The sequence below is a fragment of the Falco cherrug genome, chromosome 20 (genome assembly GCF_023634085.1).
Source record: "Falco cherrug isolate bFalChe1 chromosome 20, bFalChe1.pri, whole genome shotgun sequence".
Taxonomy (NCBI): domain Eukaryota; kingdom Metazoa; phylum Chordata; class Aves; order Falconiformes; family Falconidae; genus Falco; species Falco cherrug.
Window position 1 is genome coordinate 4,178,208 of NC_073716.1, and position 26,335 is coordinate 4,204,542.

Sequence of the window (26,335 nt, forward strand, 5' to 3'; positions counted from 1 at the left end):
TTCCTGATGTACTGTGGATTTATCCGCTGGGATCAGCAACGGGAGAATTAGCAGCGTGACCTCCTTCTGTACCGTTCCAGCATGCTGGTAAATCTCTCTTATTGACTTCCAAGGTGCTCTGCCCACCCGCACCTGGTGGGTAGTGAACCGGCTGCCCGCGGAGGGCTGCTCTGCCTCTCCACCACAGAGGAAAATGTGCCACTGAGGCAAGAACCAGCTCCTCGCTGGTAGTGATGCCTCCTCTGCCCGCCTGGCCTGGCCTCCCACCCGGCAGCCCAGGGATGGGGCGATGCTCCCGGGAAGCTGAGCTCTGCCGAGCCTCGGGCTCTGTGGAAATTCGGCTGTTTATTGAGCTTGCCGGTGGGCGCCATGGCTGCGGGTCCATCCTTTCAGCAACAGTGCCGGTGGCTCTGCTCCATTTGCTTTTGCAGCGGTGTGTGTTTTAGAAGAAAGGTAAAGCAATATTTTTCTCAGCCTGTGAGTGAAGTGTGTTCAGTAGCCATGGCCCCAGACTCCATCCTGAACTTTTAACTGATTAGATTTAGAAGAGGGAAGGAAGGATGTCTAATTGTTTAATTTCCACAATTATAAAAATATTTATAAATAATTAGAACTGATGGCAGCAATTACACTGTGATTAAAGCTGGTCTACGCTTCATCAACGGCCTTTCAGTTATGTAGCCTTATTTATTTATTTTCACCACAAAAAATCCATTTACAGTGGCATTGCTGCCAATAATGAATCATACTTATTCAGTGCCTGCAAAGGACTCATTAATCCGATGATGTTGCTTGTTGTAGGAGCGGTGCTGTGCAGAAAATGTGGTCACCGGACTTCAGCAGGAGGAAATTTAATTTCAGTGGATGGGAAACCAAAGCAGAGCTAAAAATCATAACCATCTCTTCCCGGGCGTGTGGCTGTCTTCCACACGCTGCCCTCCAGACTCACTGTTGATTTTCCCTCCCGACCCCCGTGTGAGCTGGGCCTGGCTGAGCCCAGGGAACGTTTCTCTGATGGCCGTTCTTTTAAGATGAAGTTCGTTCTTTCAAGACAGGTTGTGCCTGTTAATAAAAGAGGGACCTGCAAAGCTTCCCTTCCCAGAGGGAAACGGCATCTTTCCAGGCGCTTTTCCTGCTTTGGAGGGAGATGTGGGTTCCCATCCATGAGCTGGGGCTTGTGTCCATCCCGTCCTCCCACGGGAGCATCGCTGGGCTGGGCGCTGCAGTCCCCACCGCTTGCCCACGGCCTTGCTCCAGGCCAGGATTTAGGTGCCAGAAAGCAGCACAAGCTCCTTTTATTATTTTTTTTTCCTCCAGTTCCAGTTCAGCAGAGCACTTGAAAATATGCATAATTTTATAGAAACGATCGGTCCCATCACAGAATTCGCCGCGGCTGCTGTACCTAAATAGACCTGGCCTTTCATGTGAGCCCCTCGGCTGCCAGCCGTTGGCTTTGGCTCAGCAAAACCACGGGTCCCCTTGGCACGCGGCGTCCCAGTCCTCCTCCTGCCTCCGCCAGAGTGTGGCTGCCCGTGGGATTTCGTCTGTCCTAACACACCTCCTTGACGAGGCCAGGAGCTGCATCCTGGGACATCCCCGTGCCACCCAGCCCAGAGCTCCTGCAGCATCAGCTGGGGACTCTTGGGGACAGAGGTGACACCCTTGGCTCTTGGCCAGGCTTTGTTTTCAAGCCACTTCCCACCAGAGAAGCTCTGAGACTGGATCCTGGGGGGAATTCCTGGTGGATTCCTGGGTGCGGTGGGTTCCTGGGATGTGCCAGTCCCTGGGCACCTGCTCCCACTCCTTACAAGCTGCTAAGCAGGCTGTCACTCTCCAGCAGGTTGAAACGAGCTGCAGCGCGTCATGCTGGCATCTCGGCCAGCCCTGAGACCTGTTCAATTCCCGTTGACTTAAACTTGGAGGAACCACTCATTTGTGGGTTAACAGAGATGCTGCCGGGAGTTACGAGGTGACCTTCTGGAGGTGTCACCCCAGCCGACATGGTCCCATAACCGGCGAGGTGGCTCCACAGTGAACGCTTTAACATGTGTTTCCTTAAGTGTTTCCTCAAGTGGTTTATTCCAGGCTGCGAAAAAGGCAGCTCTAATGTTAAAACAACAGGCTGTGGCTTCTAGAGAGCAGATTTTTTTTTCTGTCGTTTATGGATGTTGTAAAAGTGCTCCTGTGCTGTTGGTGTGCAGCCTGTGGGATGCACTGAGTGACTGGAGGTCTGTGTGGAGAAGAGGACAGGAAGTTTAAAGTTGTAAATTTATTATTTGCCAGAATTCCTTGCTAGTCTTGAGGTATAGTGATTGTCTTTTGCAGAAAGTGAGATTAAAGCTGCATGGTTGGGGCTGGTTAAAGCCTCGCAGGAGTAACTGGGGTTGCCCCACTGTGCTGAAAGCATCAGCTACAGCCCATGTTTCCAGGAGGAGGGTGTATAAAACCACAGCAGAGCAAAAGAAGAGGATTTAAAGCGGTGAGGAAGGCTCTCACAATTCCTCGTGAGCTACTGCAGCTGGGGGAGGTAGAGAGCAATCATAAAAAGTAAAGGTGAGGGGAAGTGAGAGCTGATTACAGCAATTTGTAAAACCTGAAGTGTGACAGCAATTCAGCAGCTCAGGAGAAGGGAAGGGAGTGAGCTGCCGGGGATGGTGTGTCATAAATAAAAGATTCAGCTGTGTTCAGGCCTGTCACAGGCAGTGAAGGCGGGGAGCTCAGGCTGGATGGAGAGAACTTCCACACAGGAAAGGTCAGAGTGAAGCCATTTCACATCCCTTTTTTATGAGTCTCCACAGAATTAATGACAAAAACTCCTCTGCAATGCAATACTGAAATATTTGACCTATTTTTCTACTTTTAAGGCCCACTGAAAAAGTTGAGGCACTAGAAGAGCTTCCTATACTTCCAGTTTTTAGAGGGAGGAGGGAGCAAGTGTTCATTTGTGACTCGCCGTTGCACTTAGTACCTACTTACTGCTTTCTACCCCCCACCCCCCCGTAGTAATTTATGCACGTGGCATTCCTCTGCTGTGAAATAGGCCAAGAGATGCAGGCAGCAATTGCTGAGCCCGTCTGCTTAATCTGTATAAGCCTGAGCCATGCACAGTGTCCAGTTGGCAGCTCAGATAATCAGCCTACAGGCAGTTTAAATGCTTGTTACAGTACATTTTATTCATCAGTATTTAATAAGTAATGATTCTGAAAAGCTCGGAGCGTGGTCTGTGCCCGTACCATCTCCTGCTGTGTTCCTGTCAAAATGGATAAGTTAAAGTGGGTTGAATCTGGTCGATTTTTGGATGAATACCCACCAAGGAATTTCTAGATGCCATAAGAAGTCACAGTTATGGAGTAGGAGGTGCTCTTTTGCTTGACTTAGTCCTACACAGTGCGAAAAAGGAAGGAATGGTTCTGTGCCGGGTAGCTGGGCACGGCGTTCCATGTGCTGGGATTGTGGGGGGTCACACAAGCAGCTTCCAAAGGGACTGAGCTGGCTGGCTGTGCTCCATGAGGGAAAGGAGGGTGGGAGTTCTCTGGTGTCCCTCCCCAGAGCGAGCCTGGAAGGCAGCAGCTCCCAGTGGGACAGAGCTTACAAAGCCTAAAAGCACGTCCTAAAAGCCCGTGGTCCGGTGCTGCACCTCGGGAGCTTCAGAAGCCTGTGGCAGGCTGGTGGCTCCAGCAGGCTCACACAGCCCCCGCTCTGCACCGTACAGGGGCTGGTGAGTAGTTGGGGCTATTCATGAAGCTCTTGAGAGCAGTAAAATACTCTTGACTAATAGCGTTTTATGAGCAAAATGATCCATTGCTGCAGATCCAGCTGTAGATCCAGCAGCTAACCTTCAAAAGCAGACCAGGGGAAGTCTTTTCTGGAAAGAAAACTTTCCCATTATCTCAGTGCTTTGGCAACTTGTATTTTGACTCGTTACTCATCCGGTGAACTTGAGAGGGAATTTACAGCTGGTGTAAGAGGCTCATCTGCTCATACAGCACAGCACCTGGGGCCAGCAGAGCACTGCCAGTGGGATTTGATGCAGCTGAAGGAAAAGACGCAGCAGCAAGCAGGCAGAGGAGGCTCTGCAGCCTCTCTGCATCCCCTCCCTGGGATACACCCGCTTCTTTCTGGGGGGCGGCAGGCAAGAAGAACCGTAAAAGCTGGGTCCTTAATTCTCCTGACTGCTGGGCTGTAGGATTTGTTATTAACCCTCTCTCTTGTCTCTGAGAGCCCTGATTTCACTTTCTACTCTGCTGGTATCTGCTCCTCAGCAGAGCTCCTCCTGGCAGAGCAATACAGACAGCCCGGGGTGGGTCAGGGACCGTTAACTGGTGCATTGTACAGTTCTGCACAGGGCAGGATGGAACACTTCAGACACAGCAGAAGAAATGGGGAAAAGCAAAGGGAAGGGCACTTAATGTTTTTCTAAATCACAAAGATTAAATACTTCTATTAATATCTGCTAGAAATTGCTCCTATAGATTCTGGCGTGTGTCATTATGGCCCATAATTCACTACAATTCTCTGCCATCTTTCCCTGAATTGCTCATGGCTCCTTTATGCTCTCTGAGCAAACTGCAGCACAAAGCTGTGGCCTGGTGTCACCACCAAGAAACCGACTCTTTGCACTGACAGCCACATGACAAACTTCCTTTTTTCATTGAATTGCTTTACCTTCAGATTATGCATCATTTTTCCAGTCAAAGTGGTCCCTGAATATAGAAAATCTAGGGGGCTGTGAATGGTGATGTTTTGCAGTTGTTCAAAAAGGAATGTAGGAATCCAGATTTGGCAGCTAAAAACGAAAAGAACACCACAAACCCAATAATGCTTCCACAGCTGCTCTTTGGTTTTCCCATTTCTGTCATCAGTTTATCAGCAAGATCTTGCTCCATACTTTTTGACTCGAGGCCTTGTACAAATCCGGCAGGTCACTTCATTGTTAGAACTGTAAGTTCCAGGATCACAAACCACTGTGAAGAGAGCACAGTCAGTGTTTTAGCCAGGGCTGGGACCATCAGACAGCACCCTGTGCCTTCCCAGCACTGTAAGTGAGGTCTCATCCTTCCCAAGCTCACTGAGCCTGCCTCTTACTAAATACCCTGAGCTCCACAGCAAGCAGTAGGTGCTGCTGGCAAAAAGATATTTTGAAACAGCTGAGAGTTTTCTAGTAGCACTAATACTAAGGTAATTGTTTCCTATGTGCTCTATATCCTGAGCGTAGTCGCTCACCAGTGACCTGGAAGAAAAAAAAAAAAACACTTCACTGCTTTCACTTACTCTATTTGGAAATATAGTCACACCTGCGAACACACTGACAGACACTGCTGGTTTGGTTTTTGTTCCTATCGGGGGTTTTTAAATCTGCAATATGGATATCTTTCCAAAAGATGAATGGAAATATCATTCCATTTGATATTTACCAAATACTTTTCAGAGAAACCCGTGCTCAGCACTAATAAGCTGTATTTAAATCAATGTATTTTATATTTACCACAGCAACTAGCGCAGTCCTTGTGGGTGAGATCGTTTTTCCCAAAACCTGGTTGGCAACTGTCCATGCGAGTAACAGAGAAACTGTTGTCCACGTAGTGTATTGTAGGAACAGTTTGAAACTCGTGCTTCAAAGCATATGTCTGCCTACTGAAAAACTCTCCAATTCGATCTCTTGCCTAAAATTCAGAAACGTTGGAAGAATAAAAAATAGTCAGTTGTTTTTTTTCTTGATTTAAAAGTATCACTAAATACTTTATAGTCCTTATTCCCACATACATTGGCCTGTCACCTTAACTGGGAGTCTTCCTTCGGCTTCAGGGGCCTGGAATCAGACCCAGTATTCAATCTGGTAGCATGTTTTAACATTAGGAAGCCAGAAAGAACACCTTTTAGAAACCAACTACTTTAAATTGTATTCCATTTACCAAATCATAAACCAAAGATTTAGTTTAGAGAAGTGGAAGTCCAGTATACCAATATAATAATCAGCCTGATTTTTTTTTTAATGGTTTGAATCAATTTGACTTTAAAAAACAGTTCTCCATCCTGAACCGAATTATTTGAAATCCATGAATTGTCATTTACAATGATATTAATCCCATAAAATCTGGGTGAAGCTGGATTACTATCAGCCAAATCTGTAGATGCTAAGGCAGAGATTTGTGTTAAATACGCAGAGAAGACAGACGGGTGGCTGACACAGAACCTCTTCAACTCTCATGTTTGTCACATCTTCACAATCGTAAGGAACCCGATGGCAAACTGCTTCCCATCCTGGTGCGAAAGGATTGACTATGGGTGGAGGGAGAAAAAAAGATACATGTGGGTGTGTTGAAGAATATATTGCAATGAACTCGTATACCTCAAGCAGGTATCTTTAGGTTCATTTCAGAAAACATGGACAAATAAAATGCACTCCAGCTTTTAGCATCTTATGGTGCTTGCTTGCTTCACCTGATTGTATTTGCTTAATTTTGCTTCTAATTTGTGAAGATGATGTTTGGTTTTTTTCTTTCACCTGTTGCTGTCTGCAGTCAAGATCATGTTTGGAAACAGTTCTTTTGATCGGGTGCATTTGAACGTTGAAAAATGAGTGACTGATAAAAGGGGAAAAAAAAGTATTTGCTCCTGGTGGTTTCTATAAAGTTACCTTAATCACTTTGTTCCAGTAAGAGTCAGAGGTCAACCAATAAAATAATGTGGGGAAAAATATGCTAAGCTGACAGGAAGAATGGAACCAAATTCTCACATAGTACACTCAGATTACCTAAAGGGCTGATGTTTTACGTAAACTAGAAACCTTTGAGTCCTCAGTTTGTTCTAAACGTTGCTTGACTTTACTGTGGGGAGAATGGCCACCAAACTGTTCCATAACCTGTTGGATGGTGCTTCTTGGCACATGATGAGAACATACAGGAGGTAATGTGGTCAAAGCATTAATGAATAACTTCCTTTCCCTCAGTGATAAACCATGTCTAAATTAGGGCAGCCATCAAGGTTGATTTAACCTGGTTTGCAAGGCAATACAGCCACATCGGAATTACCATTGGGGAGCTGTGAGGCTCTTGCTTTTAACCTCTGTGCAGTTTCCTAGAATCAAGCAAAACCACAGAGGTCACAGACTTATTAAAAATCAAATGACAAAACCCCAAATATGACCATTTTCCTTTTACAACTACATCAGTGAAAAAAATCATGGCATGTTACCAGCTATCTCCTTTCAACAATCCTTTCCAACTGCACACCTTGAAAATACTTTTTCGCGAGAAGGTTGTAAGAAATACAATACTACACATTCAACATATAAACTGCATTTTAGCTCCATCTGTGGGCTAGTAAGAAAAAATACAGGGACTCTGAAAGAAAGCAGGGAAACAAGTTCCAAAGGTATACTTGACTTTGATGTATTTCAGATGTTATCTATAGTATTTGCAGGTTGTTTATAAAAATAAATGATCCCTCCCAAACAAATACTGAAGTCTGTTACCTTGAAAAGTAACAAATAGTTCATGCAGGAGGCCTTGCTTTGGTATCTTGACAGAATGGCATTTGTAGGATGATTCTGTGATGTGACATGTCAGATCAGAGATGATGTTATTTAAGATTTTCTGTAGTTCCTCAAAGAACTGGCCGTTAGCTGCTAGCTCGCATTCCTTCGTAGTAAAGCGAACAAACACCTGATACGCATGGTCAGCTTCCCTGTAGGCTTTAAGAGAATGGTTTGCGTGTGAGTTCTGCGGTGTAATCACAGCTGCAATTTTATACAGAACCTTATCGTTGCTATCAGTGTACTTTGTATCTAAAGTACAGGCTCTTATTCAAAAGTAAACAAATAAATAAAGCTTACTGATTAACCATAACAGAACAGATTTGTCCTTGTCAGAGCTGACTCAAATAGTCAAGAGACATTTTAGTTTGAAATATACAGGAATTTATGTGCTTATGTTACGAGGCTCTGCTCCCAAATATTAAAACAAAAAAGGGAGCAAATAGTGAAATAACACAGGATAGCACATTTATATTTGTGTAACTGAAATGGATTGGGATTATGCAAAGCCATTCTACACAATTATGGTGGAGCAGTGGATGTTTTAAAAAATTATTGTAAAAGTTAGTGTTTCTCAAGCAATACTGGAATATTTTGTGGGTAGGGAGGTGATATTGGTGAATGGTGGTTACAAATGGTGGAAGAAAGCTTGAGTGTGCAGCTTGAGCAGCTGGGAAGAGGCTCATTCTGCATCAGCATATCTTTGGTTTGGTAATCTCCCTCCCAGGAGACTGCACTCAGATATGAGCTTCCTTTTCAGGTCTTGGGTATCACCGGAATTGTTGTAGTTCACTTTGTTCTGATTAAGGGTAGAGATTATTTTATTCTTTGCATTGCCATATATTCCTGGTAGAAGTATTTAAAACTTTTTGCAAAGCTGGGAGAGAGTGTGTGTATAAATATAAAAAATATATTTTCTATTCTGGGATAAAACATTAATTATATATTTTTTTAATCAAGCCTTGCAATAAACGTGCATTTCACAAACCCACCAAACTACAGAGGCTATGTGCATTAGCTTGCTGGTTAGGCAGCAATCTTACCATATACCATGAATTTATATGCCTCAAACATTTCTCTTTCTTCTTGTGTTGTAATTTCTATAATTTTGTGAGAAAGACTGCAAGTGTAGGCTCCAGACATAGACTCCTTAAAACCCATCACCATCAGCTTTCCTGTTTCTGTAAGATTCACATACATTTGCCCTAGAATAGAAACAGGAAATACTTGATTACTGGAAATGTTTGGTTTCTGATGCTGTGTTCATTTAGAACATTTGAAGATGAGATCTTGCTCTTGTACATAATGACACTGATTCATGTTAGTCTGAAATAATCTAAAATTTATGACCTTTAGGATTTATTGCAAGTTTCCTTCTATCTCCAGCTTTTGATAATTTCAGAGGGAGAAGAGAAACATAGCCTAATGTCAGAGCTCATGGAAAAATCTGACAAAAGACCAGTGACTATTTGGACCCACGTTCCTATTGCAGGGTGGCATCAACAGAAACAAGGAAAAAATGTGATTTCATGTACAGTAATCTCCTTAGCCATTTGTGGTTGACTTTTCCCCTTGTTAATAGAACACAGAAACTACTTATCTGTCTCAACATATTTTCCTGATTGCCTCCCTGCACTCTGAGGCAAAGGCTGTTTCTAAGTTTGTGCACAAGTACTGTAAAAAGCCTGTTGGTGACCAGGAAAAAAATGGCTAAGGCAGGCAGAATGGAACAAAGGTCTGTACAAAGTGACTAACCTTCTAAATTTTTTCCATCTGGACCAATCCACATATACTTGGGATCTATTACTTCTTCTTGAGAACGAGCCAAATTCATACATACTAGAAATGGGCTATTTGTAAACATCTTAACATACACGTTAACTGCAATGCAAGAGAATAAGGTGAATGACGTGAAATGCTTACACTGAATCACCAAAACAGTAATTCCAAAAATATATTTAATGTAATACAAGGTTTATTTTCCACGTTGGGACTTGGAAAGTGTAAGGCTGATCTTTTATGTCCATTTGTTCTTATTTATGTCATGGAACTGTCCACAGCGGGGTTGGTGCTGACTGTGTAGGAGACAGGGGAGTCCCACACAAATCATCTTGCAGGGTTACAAAAAGCATATTAAATTTCCCTAAGTGCTTATAGTAGCACCATGGGACAAATGTCTTACTAAACCCCCCTCATTACTGTATGCTGTTGGGATCATGTTCTGGAGCCTCCGGCACTGTGTTTAGCTTAGCTTAGTTATGTCACTGCCACGGGTAGCAGTGTCTACATAAGGATCACTGCACTTAAAACTCCATTTTAGAAGTCCAGTAAGACATACATATATATATCTTTATATAGATCATCTATCTATCTATCTATAAAAAAGACAGGTTTACCTTCATGTTTGGTGTTGCCATAAACACAATTATTTTCGATAAGATCAACAGAACGTTGCTTTTCCTCAGGAACAGCTGTCACTGTAGGGAAAAGGACTTAGAATACTACAGAGCAAAATGTAAATGTGCGATTGTTAACCATTTATTTTCCCCTAGCAAGTTTCTGTCTCTTGCTGTACTTTTTCTGCCTCCCCACACCCTTTTCTTAAAAACAAGGGTTCCCGTTTGTTGCTGACTTGCCAGTTTCTGCTGCTTTACCACCTAGGTCGCAAATCTGTCTTGATATACCAGGTTCCAAACCAGCCAAGACCTTCCCTTTACAAAAAGCCAATAAAATAGTTATGAAATCGAACGGGCAAGCTAAGGCTCTTGGCAATGACCCCAGGGAGAGCCAGAAGGGTGTGACATGGTGACCGTGGGAGGGTTGTTGAGTCCTCAGGCACCTCTGAGCCTCGGCCTTGTGAGAAGTTGTGGGCAGGTGGTGAGGTGTGAGGGTTTCTGTCAGGAGAGGCCCCCGCAGATGTGAAAATCATGAGGATTTGTGCTGTTTTTTTCAGGCCTGGGTGGCAGAGCTCGGGTGAGGGGGGAGCGGGGCGCAGCTGGGCCCCCACCACCCCACCTGCGGGGGCCTTTTCCCCTCAGCGGCAGGGCGCTCCTCCAACGCCCTCCAGGGACACCAGGCCGCCCTCTGAGGAGCCCGTGCCCGGGTGGGGGGCACCCAGCGCCGACATCCCGCCTCTCCCCCCCACCCCGGTACCTCCAGCCAGGGCACCCAGGCTCCCCATCGCCGCCAGCAGCCCCAGCAGGGCCGCCAGGGGGGAGCGCGGCCCCCCGCCGCCCCCCGCCATGTCGCCTCCCCCGCGCCAACGGCCGCCGCCCGCCCGGCGCTTCCCGCCCTTTCCTCCCCTCAGCGGGGGCGGGCAGCCTCTCCTCGCCTCACCGCAGCGCCTCAGGCAGGAAGGGGGGACCCCAGCTCCTCGCTCGGCCGCGTCTTTTCTTCTTCACCCACACCCTGTGCTTTGTAAAAACCCGCTATTATTTATTTATTTATTTATTTATACCTCAGGGCCCTTAGCTAGTGAAGGGTGGCCCTGCTCCCTGTGCCAGACCCCCTCCACCCCCGCCCCCCCTCAGGCTCCTGCGCTGTCGTTCCTCAGCCCTATGCTTGAGAAACCACCACCTCTCTCTTCTACAGCGCAGCGTGAACTTTTATTTTTGGCTCTAAGGTGGTGTTTCCAGCTGTGTGGGCAAGGATAGGAAACTACACGGGGAGGAGGGAATAGGTTCAGGCCCCCAGGCTGTGGTCTGTCAGCTCAGTGGGCTGAACCTGCCCTGTAACCACAGGGACGGCGTTTCCAGCTCCACGTTTTGAGGTAACTTTGCACGCCAGGGTGTTCTTCAGCTGCAGGTTTCTGGAGCAAGTCATTAAGCGATGTGCTCTTTCAGCTTAAAAACAAAAAAACCCATTCCTGGCACTTGCTGTGAGAAAGACTGAAAATAAGAGCTGGGCCTGTGCTGTTGTCTCGAAAATAAAGCCTAATGCCACGTTATTACTTGAAGTACTCGGTGGTTTTGAAGTCAGTTAGGTGTTTTGAAAGACTTGCTTAAGACTTTTAAACTCTTAAGAGTAGAAATAGTTTGTCTCTGAAGTGAATGTTATAAAAACACTCAGGAAACACGGCTGAACAGGGAGAGGGGGGTACGTGCGTTTGACCACACCGCACATCATGAGACACTCAAGATCAGCAACTGTGGCCAAGCCTCCGGTAATTGGCTAAATCATATTTATCGTGCAGCCTCAGACCATGGCAGTGTCCAAAAATGATGTAATAGTATTTGCATAACAAATATGGAACCAGCCAACACAGGAATTATAGTTATTTTTGTAGACGGCTGTAAAAGTTTTAATTTGGTGCTTCCATGCAAAGAAAGAGCACTCAAGTTATGAGTTTTCTTTAATAAAGCGTTAAAAAAAATATTTGAAAAAGAAGATATCAACTTACTGGCAGAAAATAGTTTTACTCAAGCCTGCTGCTGGTGTTTTGAAGTGGCATCCCTCTCTTTTCACGTCTTGCAAAACTCCTTGCCCTACTAAATGTGTGCACTGCCTCATTATTTCACTTCTCTCTCTTTGCAGGGAAGCAGCCTCACTTTCTTCTTCCTTAGACCAAGATATTAACTCTCAAGGGGTTGGTTAAGCTACAAGAACTATGTCAGGGTTTTCATTTTTAATTTCTTTGAGCTGCTGAACAGTTCATAATTAGGACCACCTCAACAGATCCAGCGTTCCCATGTGTTGAATGTTTTCAGTTTTACTCAAAGTTAACATTTCACGCTTATGCCGTATAGGCAAAATGATTCAGTTTTTAACGTGTCTGCTATAAACTAGTCATGTTTCAGCCTGAACATCCTCTGTTACTAAGGACATTTATAGCCTATTGTCATGTAACTGTCCGACACAGCCCATCACTCCCCAGCTTGTTAATTATTATAAAATAGTATTTTACTACAAACCTTTGTCTGCAGTTTTGAATCTTTATAAACTTGGGCTCCTAGTCTATCTCTTTAATCAAATCACTCATTCCTTTTCAAGTTTGTAATATTTGTAAGCTACAGACTGACAAATCGTCATTGCAGATCTGTAAGCTGAGAGGGAAAAGAGAAGCTCGTTGTCTTTAAGAACAGGGTAATGGCAGGGGGAGGATTTAATAGGATAAAATGTGTTGTCATGTATTTATGAATTACCAGGTATTTTTGCTAACAGCTGGAAGCTCTGTAGGAAATGACAGAAAAAAAAAATCTATTGTAAACTTGATTGTGGTGTGAGTAGATATTAAAAAGGCAAATATTTTATCCTAGGAAACACGGAGAGAGATTTCCAGGAGTACAGGGACACACAAATGACCTGTGCAAGGCTCTGGAGGGATGTTGCCTGGGGTGCACAAGTTTTGTCTCTGATCTTTAAGGTGGGTGATCTAAAGCCAGGAGGGTGCAAAGGAGGGCCACGATGAACATAGTGGCATTTTTTTACAGGCCAGCAAACCCAGGCTCTTTCAATTTCTGCCCTTGAAATAGAAGCAGAGAGAAGACATGATTGACTATCTGGTGGTAACTGTGAGGGAAAGTAAAGATTTAAATTGGAGAACAAATCTGGCAGTAGGAGAAAATGGCCTTGAATGATCCTGGGATGGAAAACAGAAAGAGGTTTCTGATCATCACACAGTAGATTCCAAGGCTTTCTTTAAAGTTCGTAGGAACGAGAAACCTTAATTATTAAATGGTCCTGGAAGAGGAATACAGAGACTGTCTGGAATAGCAGAGAATTGGGGTGATTATCCCAGATATCTTTTTTTTTTTTCTTTTTTAAACATTGTATTTCCAGAATCCTTTTGCAAGTGACGGAAAAGCGTCAATTTAAGAAGCAGTCAACACAGAAAGTAGGAGAATCATGTTTCTGTGTTGTCTTGTTATCACACACCTGAGCTATGGTAATTCGCACTTGCTGTCTTTGTTTTTATGTCCAAGTGATCCAATCAGATCACAATTTCATTTACCACTTCCTTAACTTCCTAGATTCTCCAGTTGCATGAGTATTGTTACAGATTTCTGGACAATATAAGTAGTAAAGGAACAAAAAGGCATTAAGCCTCCATCAATCTTCTTACCCCAAAATGTTCATTTCTCATTTTTGAAATACAGCTGAGTTGCAGGGCTGAAAAACCCCAACCCAACCCAAAAGCACAATGTGATGAAGTAAATATAAAGCTGTGATAAACATGCAGCAATAACCCCAAGGGTCCAGAAGTGCACCTGCCCTAGCCGTACCTTCCACCTACAGCATCCTGAGTTGTTGTTTTCCTTTTTCTCTCTCAGCTCTCTGGCTCATCAGAGTTCGAAGCTGCAAACACAAGCTGTGTTGCTGTCAGAGCATGCCAGGTACGGACTGTTCTGCACTGATGTTCTGTGCTGATCTGAGATCTAGGCCAGCTATTATCTTTGTAGGCCTTTTCTTGGTAAATAGCTCTGGGCTTTGGGTGAAGCAAAATGCCATGACTAGTGCTGAGCTTGCACATAACGTCAAGACCGCGTTGGTCTGGCACAGCTCACACTTCCTCGTGAATCATAGAAGGGTTTGGGTCGGAAGGGACCTCTAAAGGTCACCTGGTGCCACCCTCCACCGTGGGCAGAGGCATCCTGCACCAGGTCAGGCTGCTCAAAACCCCATCCATGCCCTGTGTAGAGTGAGCCTCCTCGCAGAAGCCTAGATGTACAAAACTCATTATTTAACAATTATCCAAGTACTTAGAAACTCATATTTGCTTCATTAAACAGTTTCATAACTTGATTTTCTTCTAAATAGCAATGCTGTTTCATTAAGAACAACTAACTTAAGTTTTATTTTACTCTTATCTCAGTCATTTAACTTTAATATACAGTCCGAGGAGTGTGATTTGTTAACGAAAATTGCAAATAAAGCAGCATTTGTTTAACAGTTGAGGCTGCCTTATGATGTTTACGTGATGTGTAAACAGAGCCCGGACAAATTGCACACAAAGGAAATTAAGTATGTAGAAAAGAAGTTACTCTTTCATGTGTGTGGGCAACACAGTGCACAATTGCCACGCCAGTTCTAATAAAGGCTTAGACTACTTGGCTCTGCAGTGTAAAATAAAATGAGTCAGAAGTCTGCCAACGCAAAATAGCTCCATGTCACCCTGCTAAACTCTCCATATGAATAGCTGTTGTCCCTTGAGTGACCTAACCCAAGTCATCGCAAGCTCTCCCGCGCTATTTTGGGTCTTGGTGCTTGCTGCAGGCTTTAAAGGTGAAGAGCTCCCTAAAATCCTAAGTAATATTTTTGACTGGTTGGCTGTAATGGGTTGCGGATCCATTTGCAGATCCCACCTGCCATGCTGAGGGAGCTGGGGGGGGAGGTGGAGCACGCTTCTTGTCAGATACACTTGCAAGTGGAGATGTGAGTTGGAGGGAACTGTTGACCTGGCTGGAGATGCAGTGGGCAGCTGGGGACCCGTGCAATCACCTGGCTGCCCTGGCCCTGCATGTGGGAGTGTGTCTTGAGCCCTCGGGGTAGGGTTACCCCTGTGAGGTTGGTTTAATTCTCCTGGACCTGCTCCCCTTGGCCCCATTCCTGATGGCAGCCCTGCCTGGGGACCTGCCATGGCTTCTTCATCTGAGGAGCCACCTCTGATGGTGGCTGATCTCCCGGGAAGTTAAGAGGGACATTTTCTCTAAAGCACGGGGTTTCCAGTGTTTTGTTTTGGCCCCGTGGTGTGCTGTGTGAGAGCAGAGCTGCTCCTGGCTCTGCCTCCCCGGTGTTCACTGTCTGCCTGTGCTGTCTTTCAGCCTGCCACGCATCAGCCATCACCCTTGGGTACCTGCCGCAGGACGTCCTCACCCACAGGCTTCACCGGGCTGCCGGAGGAGAGCGCAGCACTGGGACCGGGGTCAGCCTCCCGTTCTGGAGATGCTCGTCACAGCCTGATGCCGTTTGTCCTATGAAAACGGCTGGGGCCTCCCTCAGCCCCCCAGAACACACCAGAAGGCTGCGCTGCCATTCTGTGAGACCTGGGCAGGATGGAGAGTTGGGCGGAGAGGAACCAGTTCAACAAAGGCCAGTGTCAGGTCCTGTGTCTGGGGAGGGACAGCCTCATGCACCAGTACAGGCTGGGGTTGCCCTGCTGGAGAGCAGCTCTGTGGGGAAGGACCTGAGAGTTGTGGTGGACAGCAAGTTGCCCGAGGGCCAGCAGTGTGCCCTAGTGGCCAAGGGGATCCTAGGGGGCATCAGGAGTGTGGCCAGCAGGGCAAGGGAGGTTGTCCTCCCACTCTTCTCGGCCCTGGTGGGGACGTATCTGGAGCGTTGTGTCCAGTGCTGGGCTCGCCAGTTCAAGAGACAGGGAAGTACTGGAGAGGGTCCAGGGCTACCAGGATGGTTGGGGCACTGGAGCATCTCCCTTAGGACAGGCTGGGAGAGCTGGACCAGTTTAGCCTGGAGAAGAGCAGGTGAAGAGGGGATCTTAGCGATGCATATGAATACCTTAAAGGGCGAGTGTCGAGTGTTGGGAGGATGGGGCCAGGCTCTTTTGAGCGGTGCCCTGTGACCGGCCAAGCGACAAGGGCACAAACTATGACATAAAAGTTCCTTCTGAATACGAGGGGAAAACTGATACACGAGGTGCTGGGACAGGCTGCCCAGCGAGGCGGTGGGGTCTCCCCTGGAGACATGCAGCCGCCCGGGCCGTGACAGCGCTGCCTGCCCGGAGAGCCCGCTCTGGCAGGGGGCCGGCCCCGGTGATGCTCAGCGCTGCCCGCCCCCCCCCGGCCATGCTGTGCGGGTTGTGAAACCACGCGTTGCCCTCAGCCCCCGCGCCCCGCTGCTGTCCCCGCCGAGCAGCCCCCGCTCAGCGCCGGCAGCGAGCTCCGGAGCCGGGCAGTCACCGGGCCGCGGCCGGGACCGGGGCGGCTCCGCTGGCCGCCGCCCGGCGCCGCTCTCCGCCCGCCCAGCGCCGCGACGGGCCGGATGTGGCGGTGCCCGCGGCGGGCGGGAGGCGAGGCCGTTGCGCTCCGCTGACAGTCCCCGAGCCCGGGCGGGCAGGTGGAGCTGGGAGCCGCGGCCGGAGCATGGAAGGTGAGAAATGACCCCGCTCTTTCCCCGGGCCGGGAAGGCGCTGCCGCCCCCCGTTCCTCCCCGCCGACCCCGCTCGGGGGCCCGCAGCCTGCTCCACCTCCCGCGGGCTTCCAAGCGGTTTCTTCAGCGCTGTCTGCAAACAGATTGCAGCCTCTGGAGGAGAAATCTAATCTCGTGCTGCAATTAAACAGGAAACGAACGGGGCTTTTTTCACCCCTCTGTTTAATTTCAGAATCACAACATGTATGATAGAATCGGGTTTTAGAGCCTGCTTTATGTACTGTTCGTATTCTAGGTTTTTAACGAATTAAAGGGCATGCTGGTTTCTTTTCGCTCGTAAAACGTGCGTGTAACTTTCAGAGCCAGCAAAAGCAAGTTGTGAGTTAATCTTGGGCTCTGGTGTAATTCACTTCTGAAGAAAAGCAAAATTACCAGTGTTTTAACAAGCCTGGCAAAGAAGCACTGCAAAGCATCACCTGATTGATTATTTCAGAGATTGATGTTCTTATTTCAGCTCACCTTAGTAAGGGCTTGAGTTTAGTCTGCTGCGTCTCAATGACTCGAGGTTCTTGGTTATTTTAAGTTAGATGCAGTTGCCTATTTAAAAATGTATTTGCCTTTATTAAAGGCTTTTAAAAAGTTTGTATTAAAATAATTACTCTCCTAGAATCTGACTGAATTGGGACTATCACAGCTTGAGAGGCGTATCTAATGTTTTGAAAGAATGGATCTGGTGGCAGTTCAGCACTTAAAAATGCAGCCTCATTTTTTTGATCAAGTCGGGTCTACTATATGTTTTTTGTAGGAGAAGAAAGCTCTGTAGGTACGTCAGTGATTGGAAAATGAGTATGTTCCTGCCATTACAGCCAAGATTATTTAAGAAGCCTCTTTTTTGTATTCCTATTTCTTGTACATTTAACATTGCAAATAATCCTTCAGGTTGTTGTTCTGTGTGTGGGGATTGCAAGGATCAGTTAATGTGCTGAGCTGGTTGTGTTTGGGATGAAGTTAACGTAAAAGTGTTATACTGTGTTATCTCAGGATACAGTGACAGCCAAGCATCTCTTTTTCCATGGGGCTTGGGAAAATCTCAGTGTCATTTGAGTCAATGGGAAATTTGCCATTGAGGACAGAGGGGTAACACTTCTGTCCTGCATGTTCTGTGCTCAGTGTGAGGTCACTCCGTACGGTCACTGACCGGGAGACAGGCATTGGCAGGAGTAGGTGTTTGAGACCTGGGTCTAGGAAGCCAAAATCTGCAGTCTATGTGATTGCATCTCTTCATGCTGGTTTATGTTTGCAACAATCACAAGAACTGACCTCATGTCGTCCATCATTTCCATTTGCTGTGTTGGGATGAACATCGTGACTACTGGAAGACATTCTGCTGGTTTTACGAGGTCATATGCTACAATATGAGAAAAACAACATCCTAGTTACACACTGCTGGTCAGGATTTCTTCCCAAAATGACATGTGCACTTAAAATGCCTGTGTCGCTTTGAGCGTTACATGGTGCTTAAGAGCAGCAAAGTATTAGAGAGCCTGCAAAGAGTTTCTTTGGTCCAGGAACCTTCTTCAGAAAGCCATTGAGACTGTAACTGCTGAAGAAGGCCTTTCAGCGAGGAAATTAGATAGGCTTTCTCTCTTTAAGTGAGTTGAAGGCAAAAAACATGTTGGGGTGAAAGAGGTTGACTGCTGTTCGTAGCACAGGCACCGGCCCCGCTCTGAGCATTGAGGGTTAAGGCTGTGGAGGTCTAACTGTAGGGCAGGGGCCAAGACTGGTGTGTGGGGTTTTTTGGCTTGCTTGTATCTCTCAAGACGGTGCAAAGACAGGGAAACAAGCTGTGTTTGCTCCATATGTTGTGATAGAAGGACTAAGAACCTGTGTGATTGAAAGAGATGTCCCCTTTGCAATGCTGTTGGGTTGAAAACTGCAGCTGGCAGTAAAAAGGCAATGTTCTAGTTTTCACTTTGGAGGCAAACAGGTAAGATTATAATCATTCAAGATGTACCTCCCATTCTGTTGCCTATAGCTGTATTGGTGACAGAAGGGTATTAGTGTTATCATTTATTTGAAAAAAAATCCACTTTAGGGGGGTTAAAATACAGGTAGGCTGTTTTGTTGCTTCTATTAACTAGTCAAATACCAGGATAAAGTATTAATACAGTTATGTATTAAAATGCCATAGCACTTTTTTAGCAAGCTATTTGAATATTTTTGCTCACTTTGGCTATTGGCGTGGAACGCAAGATGGCTAAGGATTGGTTTCAGAAGCACATGAATTTTACTTCTGCTTTGTAAAAGAACATCGTGCGTCAGCTGCAACACACGCAAGACAACCGTCTTCTTTCCATGCACCCTAGGCAGTGGATCTCTTTGAAGCTTGGGAAGACTAACGTGTTCTGTAAGTGATTTCCTGCATTGTGCTTTTCTGAACGTTTGGTAGAAATACGGTCTTATTTGTACAGAATCAGGGATGGAAGCTTCCTAGACCTTCTCCTTCTATCGCGCTTACATGACACAGGGAAGGATGTGGCTTAAAATACTCAGGCAAGTGACCTGAAGTTAAATATTAAGAGACCACTAAGCCTGTAAAGAAGCTGCTTGAGACTAATATCATAAGAAACCAGGTACTGATGAGTGGATGTTGGAGGCTTCAAAGTGATACAAAGATGGGAGTATTTCTCAACAGAAAAAGGAAACATATGGTATATCATTGTTCTTACCTCTTCAGAAGGAGGTTTAGATTGGATAATAGGAAAAATCACTTCACTGGAGGAGTTGTCAGGCACTGGAACAGGCTGTCCAGGGAAGCGGTGAAGTCACCAGCATGGGAGGTATTTAAAAGATGTGTAGACATGGTGCTTGGGGACACAGTTTAGTGGTGGACTTGGCAGTGCTATGTTAACGGTTGGACTTGGTGGTCTTAAAGGTCTTTTCCAACCTAAACGATTCTATGACTCTATGATTATATTGCCCAGCAGCCCATCGTGGACAGGAGCCTGTTACGCTCAACAAAATGTAAATAACTACGCAGAGACCATCTCGACGTTCGATGAGCGTCAGAGGACTGGCTGAGGAGGTGCTGCCAGGCTGCTGCACGGTTCTGGCAGTACTGTTCGTTCTCTAGCAGGTCACCCTGTAGCTGCAGCTCAGAGGGGCTCTGAGCAAACTGCTGACTGAGGGGTGCTGCATCGAGCCCTACGCACAGAAACTTGTGCTGGTGCCATTTACCCAACAAGCCATAGCAATGTGCGCATCCTTAGTGGAGTGACTGCGCTTGGGAGTTGTCCTGGGGAATGCAACAATTGCTAAACCAATATAGTTATCCAGGGTTATATGCAGGACTATCTGATTTGAAGCAGCCGAATAGGGGCTCTAATTCTTTGTTTCATGACCACCTGGCAACCCAGGGGAAGGCAGAATTGCTGCAGTTTCCCAGCCACACCTCCCCCCTCACCCAGCAAGCACCCTCTTCATTTGATCCTGGGGCTTTGACCAGTTCAGTGCTTTATCCCCCAAATGGGGCAACTGCACAGGATTTCTGAATGCAATTAAAATCTAATTCAAGTATTACAGAATAGTGGGGATTTTATTGTCTTGCTCAAACCCTAATTATTCGCACAATTACAAGGGTTTGTGTGATTTAAGTATCTATAGTATTGCAATGTAAAATCAATACTAGAGAGAATTTTGTTTGCCTACCCTGCATTTATTGATGTTTCCCCATCATTATTCGTGGTATAAAGTGTCCATTTGCTTCTTTGTAGCTCACTTTTCCTGGTATGATAAAACGAAACAAAGACAAATTAAGAGCTGTAACTATGGAATTCCTTGATCTTATTTTTTTAAAAAACCTGCAGATTTAGTAAATATTTGAACTTTTTGTCATTTAATTCCGTGACTATCTTTATGGCACCAGGCAACATTCTTAGCTCTAATGAAAGACACTTAATGAAAAGCTTGCATTCATGCTAAATTTTCCTGAAAGGATGGGAGCTCTGGTTTAATTTTAGGATACAATTCATAAGTGCTCATAGCTTAACAGCTTGTCTCCAGTCAGGAGTTACACCCTGAAGAGCTCAGGCAACTGCTGGTGTTTTTTTCTTGCTGCTCTTTAGTAACAGCTAGTTAAGAGTAATGGGAACTACATGCATAATGTAACTCTTAGACCCATTATTGAGAAATGGCAGCTGAACGCTTTCGTTTAGGAAACAACAGAACCAAACATTTAAAAAACCTTTGTTGGATAGCTCTATTATTGCTTTTTTTTTCCTTTGAGTTTGCCTTTATTTTGTAGGATGCCTCAGCCCATCCTCTATTCATGCAGGGTTTTTTTGGATAGCCTTATCTGATACTAGGCTTCTTCGCTGTGGAGTTAACAGAGCTTTATATTTTGACATTGCAGAGACCACAAAAATGTTCCATATGCAGTGGTGGTAAAGACAGATAATTATGGGGTAAATGTCACTAGCGGTTAACACCTCATGGCTGCTGCATGTGTATTTCTGTTATGTAACTGCCAGGAATGAGTTTTGTGAGTTTGGGAGCTGCTATTTTTTGTGTTCAAAGATGATAAAAATTTTTTTGGTGTGTAAAAAAAAAACAACCCCCCAAAAAAGAGGAAAAAAGCTAGAGGAAAGGAAGGAGGAAGGAAGCAGGTAGCTGTGGAACTGTTAAGAAAATCAACCCTCATATCAATGAAATCTCAAGACAGCAAGGCATTGAGTAAGACTTAACTGGACAGATCTGTGCCTCCACTTAAACGTGCCCACCTCAGTTTGGGCATTGGAGTGGGAGATGTAAATACCTGCGGCTTATATTTTCTTTAATGCTGTCTGCTGAGTGCTCAGCGTTTTTGGAAACCAGGCCACATACGTAGTCCTCTAAAAGTTTTTAGAAATTCCTGACATTGATCCCTATCAGAATTGCTAAATGGGAATTAGACTTGCATTCCCATGAAAACCAAGTAGATCTTGTGAAGACAATAGGGTTTTCCCTTGGTTTTTGGAAAAGGAATGTAAAAATGTCTTGTACTTTACAGACATTCCCTTCACATAGTTACTACTGCTACGCTGTGCTCACAGGGTGCAAAATGAGATGTTAAATCGAAAGTGTAAGTTATTCTGTTCTATAATTTTTAAAGCTAGAAAATAATACTTAATCCCTTTTCTGAGCACGTGCCAGCGCTCAAGACATAATGAAGTTGTGCAATGAAATGTAACAATTGTTTGGTATTTATTTCTTTGAAAATTCTGTTTTTGCAATTTTGCTTTCAGTCAAGAAAAAGGACATTTATAAGATTATAACAACTGTGGCATGAACAGTTCTAAATAACTATAAATAAGCATTATTATTTATATAAATATATATAAATAAGCAACTCAGACTACTTTTCTGTCTTTTGCAGATTCACAGGCAGGTATGGACCTAAGTAATTCTCAGGAAAAGCCCGTGGCTGCAGGTACTGTGCTGTTCAGGTTATGTTCTTTCACTCTCTCTTGAAAATTTTAAATTTAAATGGAGAAAACCACATGAATTTCAGCTCATTTAGATTCCCAGGACACTGAATAGCATGGTCACAGATACAAAGATGAGCATTAAAGGCGAAAAATAAATTCTAGAATTGAAATAAAACTGTGGAAGTTCCGTATAGTATTGGAAGATGATATTAAAGGGAAAAAAGACCATAGCAGGAAAGGAAGTGTTTTCAGGAGAAAGCTGGAAGTTCTGATTAGGGAAGCAAGAATAACGTGATTCTTTTGGTTGACTGCTTTTCTGAAAATATGAAAACAAACCTCTTGTGTGAGCTGGATAAATGTTTTAATCAAAATACAAAACTTTTTTTCAGATCCAATGTAGCATTTAGCCTGAGAAGGACTGGGTTTTTCACTATCCAACTGTTAATAAGTTAAACAACTTTAACAACAGTTTCACAATGTTGCTGTGAACTCTAAAAAAGTCATAGGATTGTTGAAAGAAAACACTGTCAGTTTTTTAAACAAAATAGTGATCTAAAGTTTACAGAAATATGCATAATATTGCGTAAGCCTATATTATGGATTTTGTGAAAGAGGCTTTAATTGAAAAAATTCACCCAAATAAATCTCTCTATAGTTAAAAATTTGGCTTTAGTTCAGAGACGTGAGGCTTGGATTTCTGGGACATACTCCTGTCACAATGATCAGCAGAAAACTTTCTGGTAGTGTTGATGAAATAAGCAGAGAAGTGCAACTGGGTTCAAAGAGGCTTCCGATTAAATGTGCTTGAGCAGTTTCCTGGCCTGGGGCCAGAATGATTAATATTTTGCCCAAATGAACAAAGTAGAGCTGTGATTTCTCTTCCATGCTCTGAACCTGCTTGCTTGCTTACCTCCTAGCAGCAGTTCTCAGAAGACCTATGATATATAGAGTTACACATACTGGATTTTTTTCCTGTTTTGTTGTCATTTAGAACAACCTCCAGGTTAGTTAAATCTGAGCCAAAGCTTAAGACTTAAAGGTGTATATTCTGTGTGAGCGTTTGTACATGACTTTGGGAAGCAAATCCACTAAACTGCAACTAACACATCTATAGGAAGGACATTGTGGGCATTGTGAGCAATACTGGGAGTCTGCAGATACTCTGAGGTGATTACCTGGAAATATTCTTGGAGCATCAATAGTTAATTATTGGGTGCGGTGGTTGTTTTTTTTGCAGAAGGACAGGAGGTTTTGACAGACTGTAATCTGAACAAATCCCAGGAAATGGAAAATATGGATATTGCAGAAGATATGAAGGAACACAGTCAGTCTAATGAAGAAGCAGGAGGTAAAGTGGAGGTTGAATTCTGAAAATAATAGTTACATTTTGTCTTTTTATTAATCTGATTATGCTATGAGAGTGATTAGAAAGTTTATTCTGGATCACAGCTCTGGTTTTCCATCATGTCTATAAAGGGAATAACAATACAATTAATTTAGAGCATTTCAACATGCTCTAAAGGCAGAGCAACTGTTGTCCATAAGGGAACCTCACGTGCATTTTATGAAGGTCACTTTTAAAGGATCTATGAAATATGGATAGCAAGATAAAAACACACGTACATATGGTGAACTCCTTTAATGTGTGTCGTAGCATACAAATTCTTCAAAGTATTTTGCCTGTGACATATGGGTGTTAGGACTGCACTGTTTATTAATGTTGCTAATCCACTCTGATATCTGAAAAATAACTTGGCTATTTAAAAAAAAGTCATTTTTGAAAGAAAAGACAAGCTACCTCAAATTCATAGGACAAGTCAGCCCTGTAAAATTTAAAACTGCAGCAGTAATCTCGTACTTTAAACTGTGGGTGAACAGAAAGTTGGTCAGTTTACCATGTTTATTGTTTAATTTGAACAGTGAACCCTTCCTGTACAACTCTGAAAGAAGACACAGGTATGAATAAATTATTAAACCAGTATGTACTATTTTTTATTTAAGAGGTTCTACATAAATGCGTATTTCTGTGTATCTTTAAAAACTAGGAGGTCCTCTTCAATTACTAGATAAAAGAAACAGCTCCTGGTCTGGGCAGTCTTACAGGCCCTCAGAGTTCAGGATTTGAATGTGTGTATATGATATAGATAGAGAACAAGAGACTCTGAATGTCCTCCTTGATGTCGAAGCTCATCAACTGAAATCACAGCAATAATAAACATTCCTGCAGTGAGCTGAGCTTGTTCATTTATGCCAGTTCTCAACCACAAACAGTGAAAAATGCTGCCTGGTAGAGGATGTGGTGTACATATCCTGGGGAAAAGGCATATATTGTTTTACCAGTTTCACGTTGCCTTTCAAGTGCTGTATGTCCATGGCAGTACAGCAGTGTCAAGACGAATTATGTCTGTGGCTTTGGTTAGTAGTTTTGAGGTAGCGTTTACATATCACATGTATCAAGTAAATCACTAAAGGCTTGTCTCTGTTTTGGTTGCCCGAGTAGCCTTGGTTGTTCCCTGTAACATAAATGTGATTTTTTTGGACTAAATGAAATGTTCAGAGGTTAAACTTTTGCATTATTAAAGATTAAACTTTTTCTATTTATTAACAAAATACAGAACAACGTAAAACGCTCAAGGGAGTGCTGCACTAGCAGAAAAGTCCTTGAGGAGGGGGAAATTAATCTTACTTGGGTATCTACAGCACTGATGTCTAGAGCTGTGTTGGTGTCTGGCCTTTCTTGATGGTCAGTGGGGAGAGAGCACGCAGATTTTCTGACCCAATTTGGGTGTCTGACCTAGGATGAAATGCCTCACATCCCCAAAGTACCTGCTGCTTAACAGGGCTCCGTTTATAGTCGGTGGGGAGAAGCTTAGTCTGGATGTCTGTGGTGTAGAATCTAGCTTGGGCCGGTGAGCTCTGCTGCGGGTACAGGAAGCCAGGGCAGGGTTTCTTTCACAACCTGCCCCGTACTGACCATCCAAGAGGAATTGCTCTAGCTTTTCCCCACCTTCCCATTCCAGCACTCTGTCTATCCTGCTTGCACACTTGGTGTCATGGCATCAAGCAAGTCTTTTTTCCGTTCCTTGATTGTCATATGCCCTTCAGCTTCAGTACCATTTCTCAGGCTCTTTTTCATATGTTTAAGTCAGGTACAACTTAGATGCTGGTGGGAAAATATTTACCTTGATACTGCTCCTATACATAATTCATTTTTTTATATGGCTGCTGATATCTTAAAGTCTCTTCACAATTTGTTTTGGAATGCAAATACTGAAAATTTACATCTGAAAGATAATGCTATAAATATCAACAAAACATCATTTCACCCTGATAGGCTCCCTTATCATTAGAGTGTTCATTAATTATAAAGTGAGTACGAACCTATGCAGTACCACCGTGCTCTATGCAGTACCACCGTGCTCTATTCTTTGATTCTCACTATAGGAACAAAGCAACGATTGCTAGAAGAAAGCTGTTTTAAACGCATAAAAAAGGTAACTACAGTATCTCAGTGTAAAATGGCACAAAATAAAATATATATTGTGTTTACTTCATTGCTTCACATACAGTTCTCTACAGTCATTCTGATACCGGAAGCACAATAAATCTTAAATATTTAAGCATGCTGTGCTAGTACTCTAGACTGTGCGAGTATCAGCAGATGCATTTAAATTTCTTCCTAGCACCAGTTCAGTTGCTGTTGGATACTAAAATTCACAAATAATCTCAGCTTTCGTGTTGTGCCTACTATATAACAGTAGCAGTTACGTTAGTCACTGCGCAGTCCTTGTGGGTCAATAACTATGTCTTACTTCTACACTAGTGAAACCACATTCTGACAGTGCTGCCCTGGTGGCAGTATTATTTTTCGGGGATCACTAACCTTGGTAAAAATTAATATATAATACTCTCCAGAATCACAGAATAGAAATACTGTCAGTATTGGTGATGGCTCTTGGGAAATGGCTTATGTCCTGCCTGCCTGAAAAGTCTGTCTGTTTATATATATATATATATATATATATGTAAAGCGCTCTATTTGGCACTTTTCCAAATGTGATTGCTAATACTGTCATTAGGTATGAAATTTGATGAGAAATAATGAGAAATATTTGTGTGGTTCTCATAAATGTTAATGACAGTGTCCATGATCCATCCCTTTTGCGAGCAAGCAGTTTCACTTCAGACTCTTCACAATTCATTCTGCAACACAGAAAACTCTCCTTTTTTTCCTCCTGATCTCCTGCATGATCCATGCCCGCAGGGTTTGTTCCATCTGCTGAAGGCCATCATA

General features: G+C 44.1%; 2 protein-coding genes across 12 annotated transcripts in view; one reads left to right on the forward strand and one right to left on the reverse strand.

Annotated features, from left to right (window-relative positions):
- Positions 1–3,152: 3,152 nt before the first annotated feature.
- ZPBP2 (zona pellucida binding protein 2) lies at positions 3,153–11,656 on the reverse strand. Its single transcript, XM_055697800.1, has 9 exons — positions 11,634–11,656; positions 10,871–10,929; positions 9,931–10,011; positions 9,290–9,415; positions 8,578–8,739; positions 7,475–7,693; positions 6,194–6,279; positions 5,486–5,663; positions 3,153–4,964 (listed from the first exon to the last, which is right to left on the reverse strand). The coding sequence occupies exons 1-9, from the start codon at positions 11,654–11,656 to the stop codon at positions 4,867–4,869; spliced, it is 1,032 nt and encodes a 343-aa protein (XP_055553775.1). The 3' UTR covers positions 3,153–4,866.
- Positions 11,657–16,394: 4,738 nt separating this feature from the next.
- IKZF3 (IKAROS family zinc finger 3) overlaps positions 16,395–26,335 on the forward strand; it is a 38,012-nt gene continuing 28,071 nt past the window's right edge. For 2 of the 11 annotated variants that reach the window (XM_027805652.2, XM_055697761.1), the window contains exons 1-4: positions 16,401–16,576; positions 18,830–18,983; positions 21,990–22,043; positions 23,279–23,389. In XM_027805652.2, the coding sequence (XP_027661453.1) occupies positions 18,932–18,983; positions 21,990–22,043; positions 23,279–23,389 (217 nt within the window). In that variant the 5' untranslated portion in view covers positions 16,401–16,576; positions 18,830–18,931. Of the gene's footprint in view, positions 16,577–16,600; positions 18,564–18,829; positions 18,984–21,989; positions 22,044–23,278; positions 23,390–26,335 lie in introns of those variants that run through there. The other 9 variants (XM_055697762.1, XM_055697764.1, XM_027805654.2 and 6 more) reach the window with 9 other exon arrangements.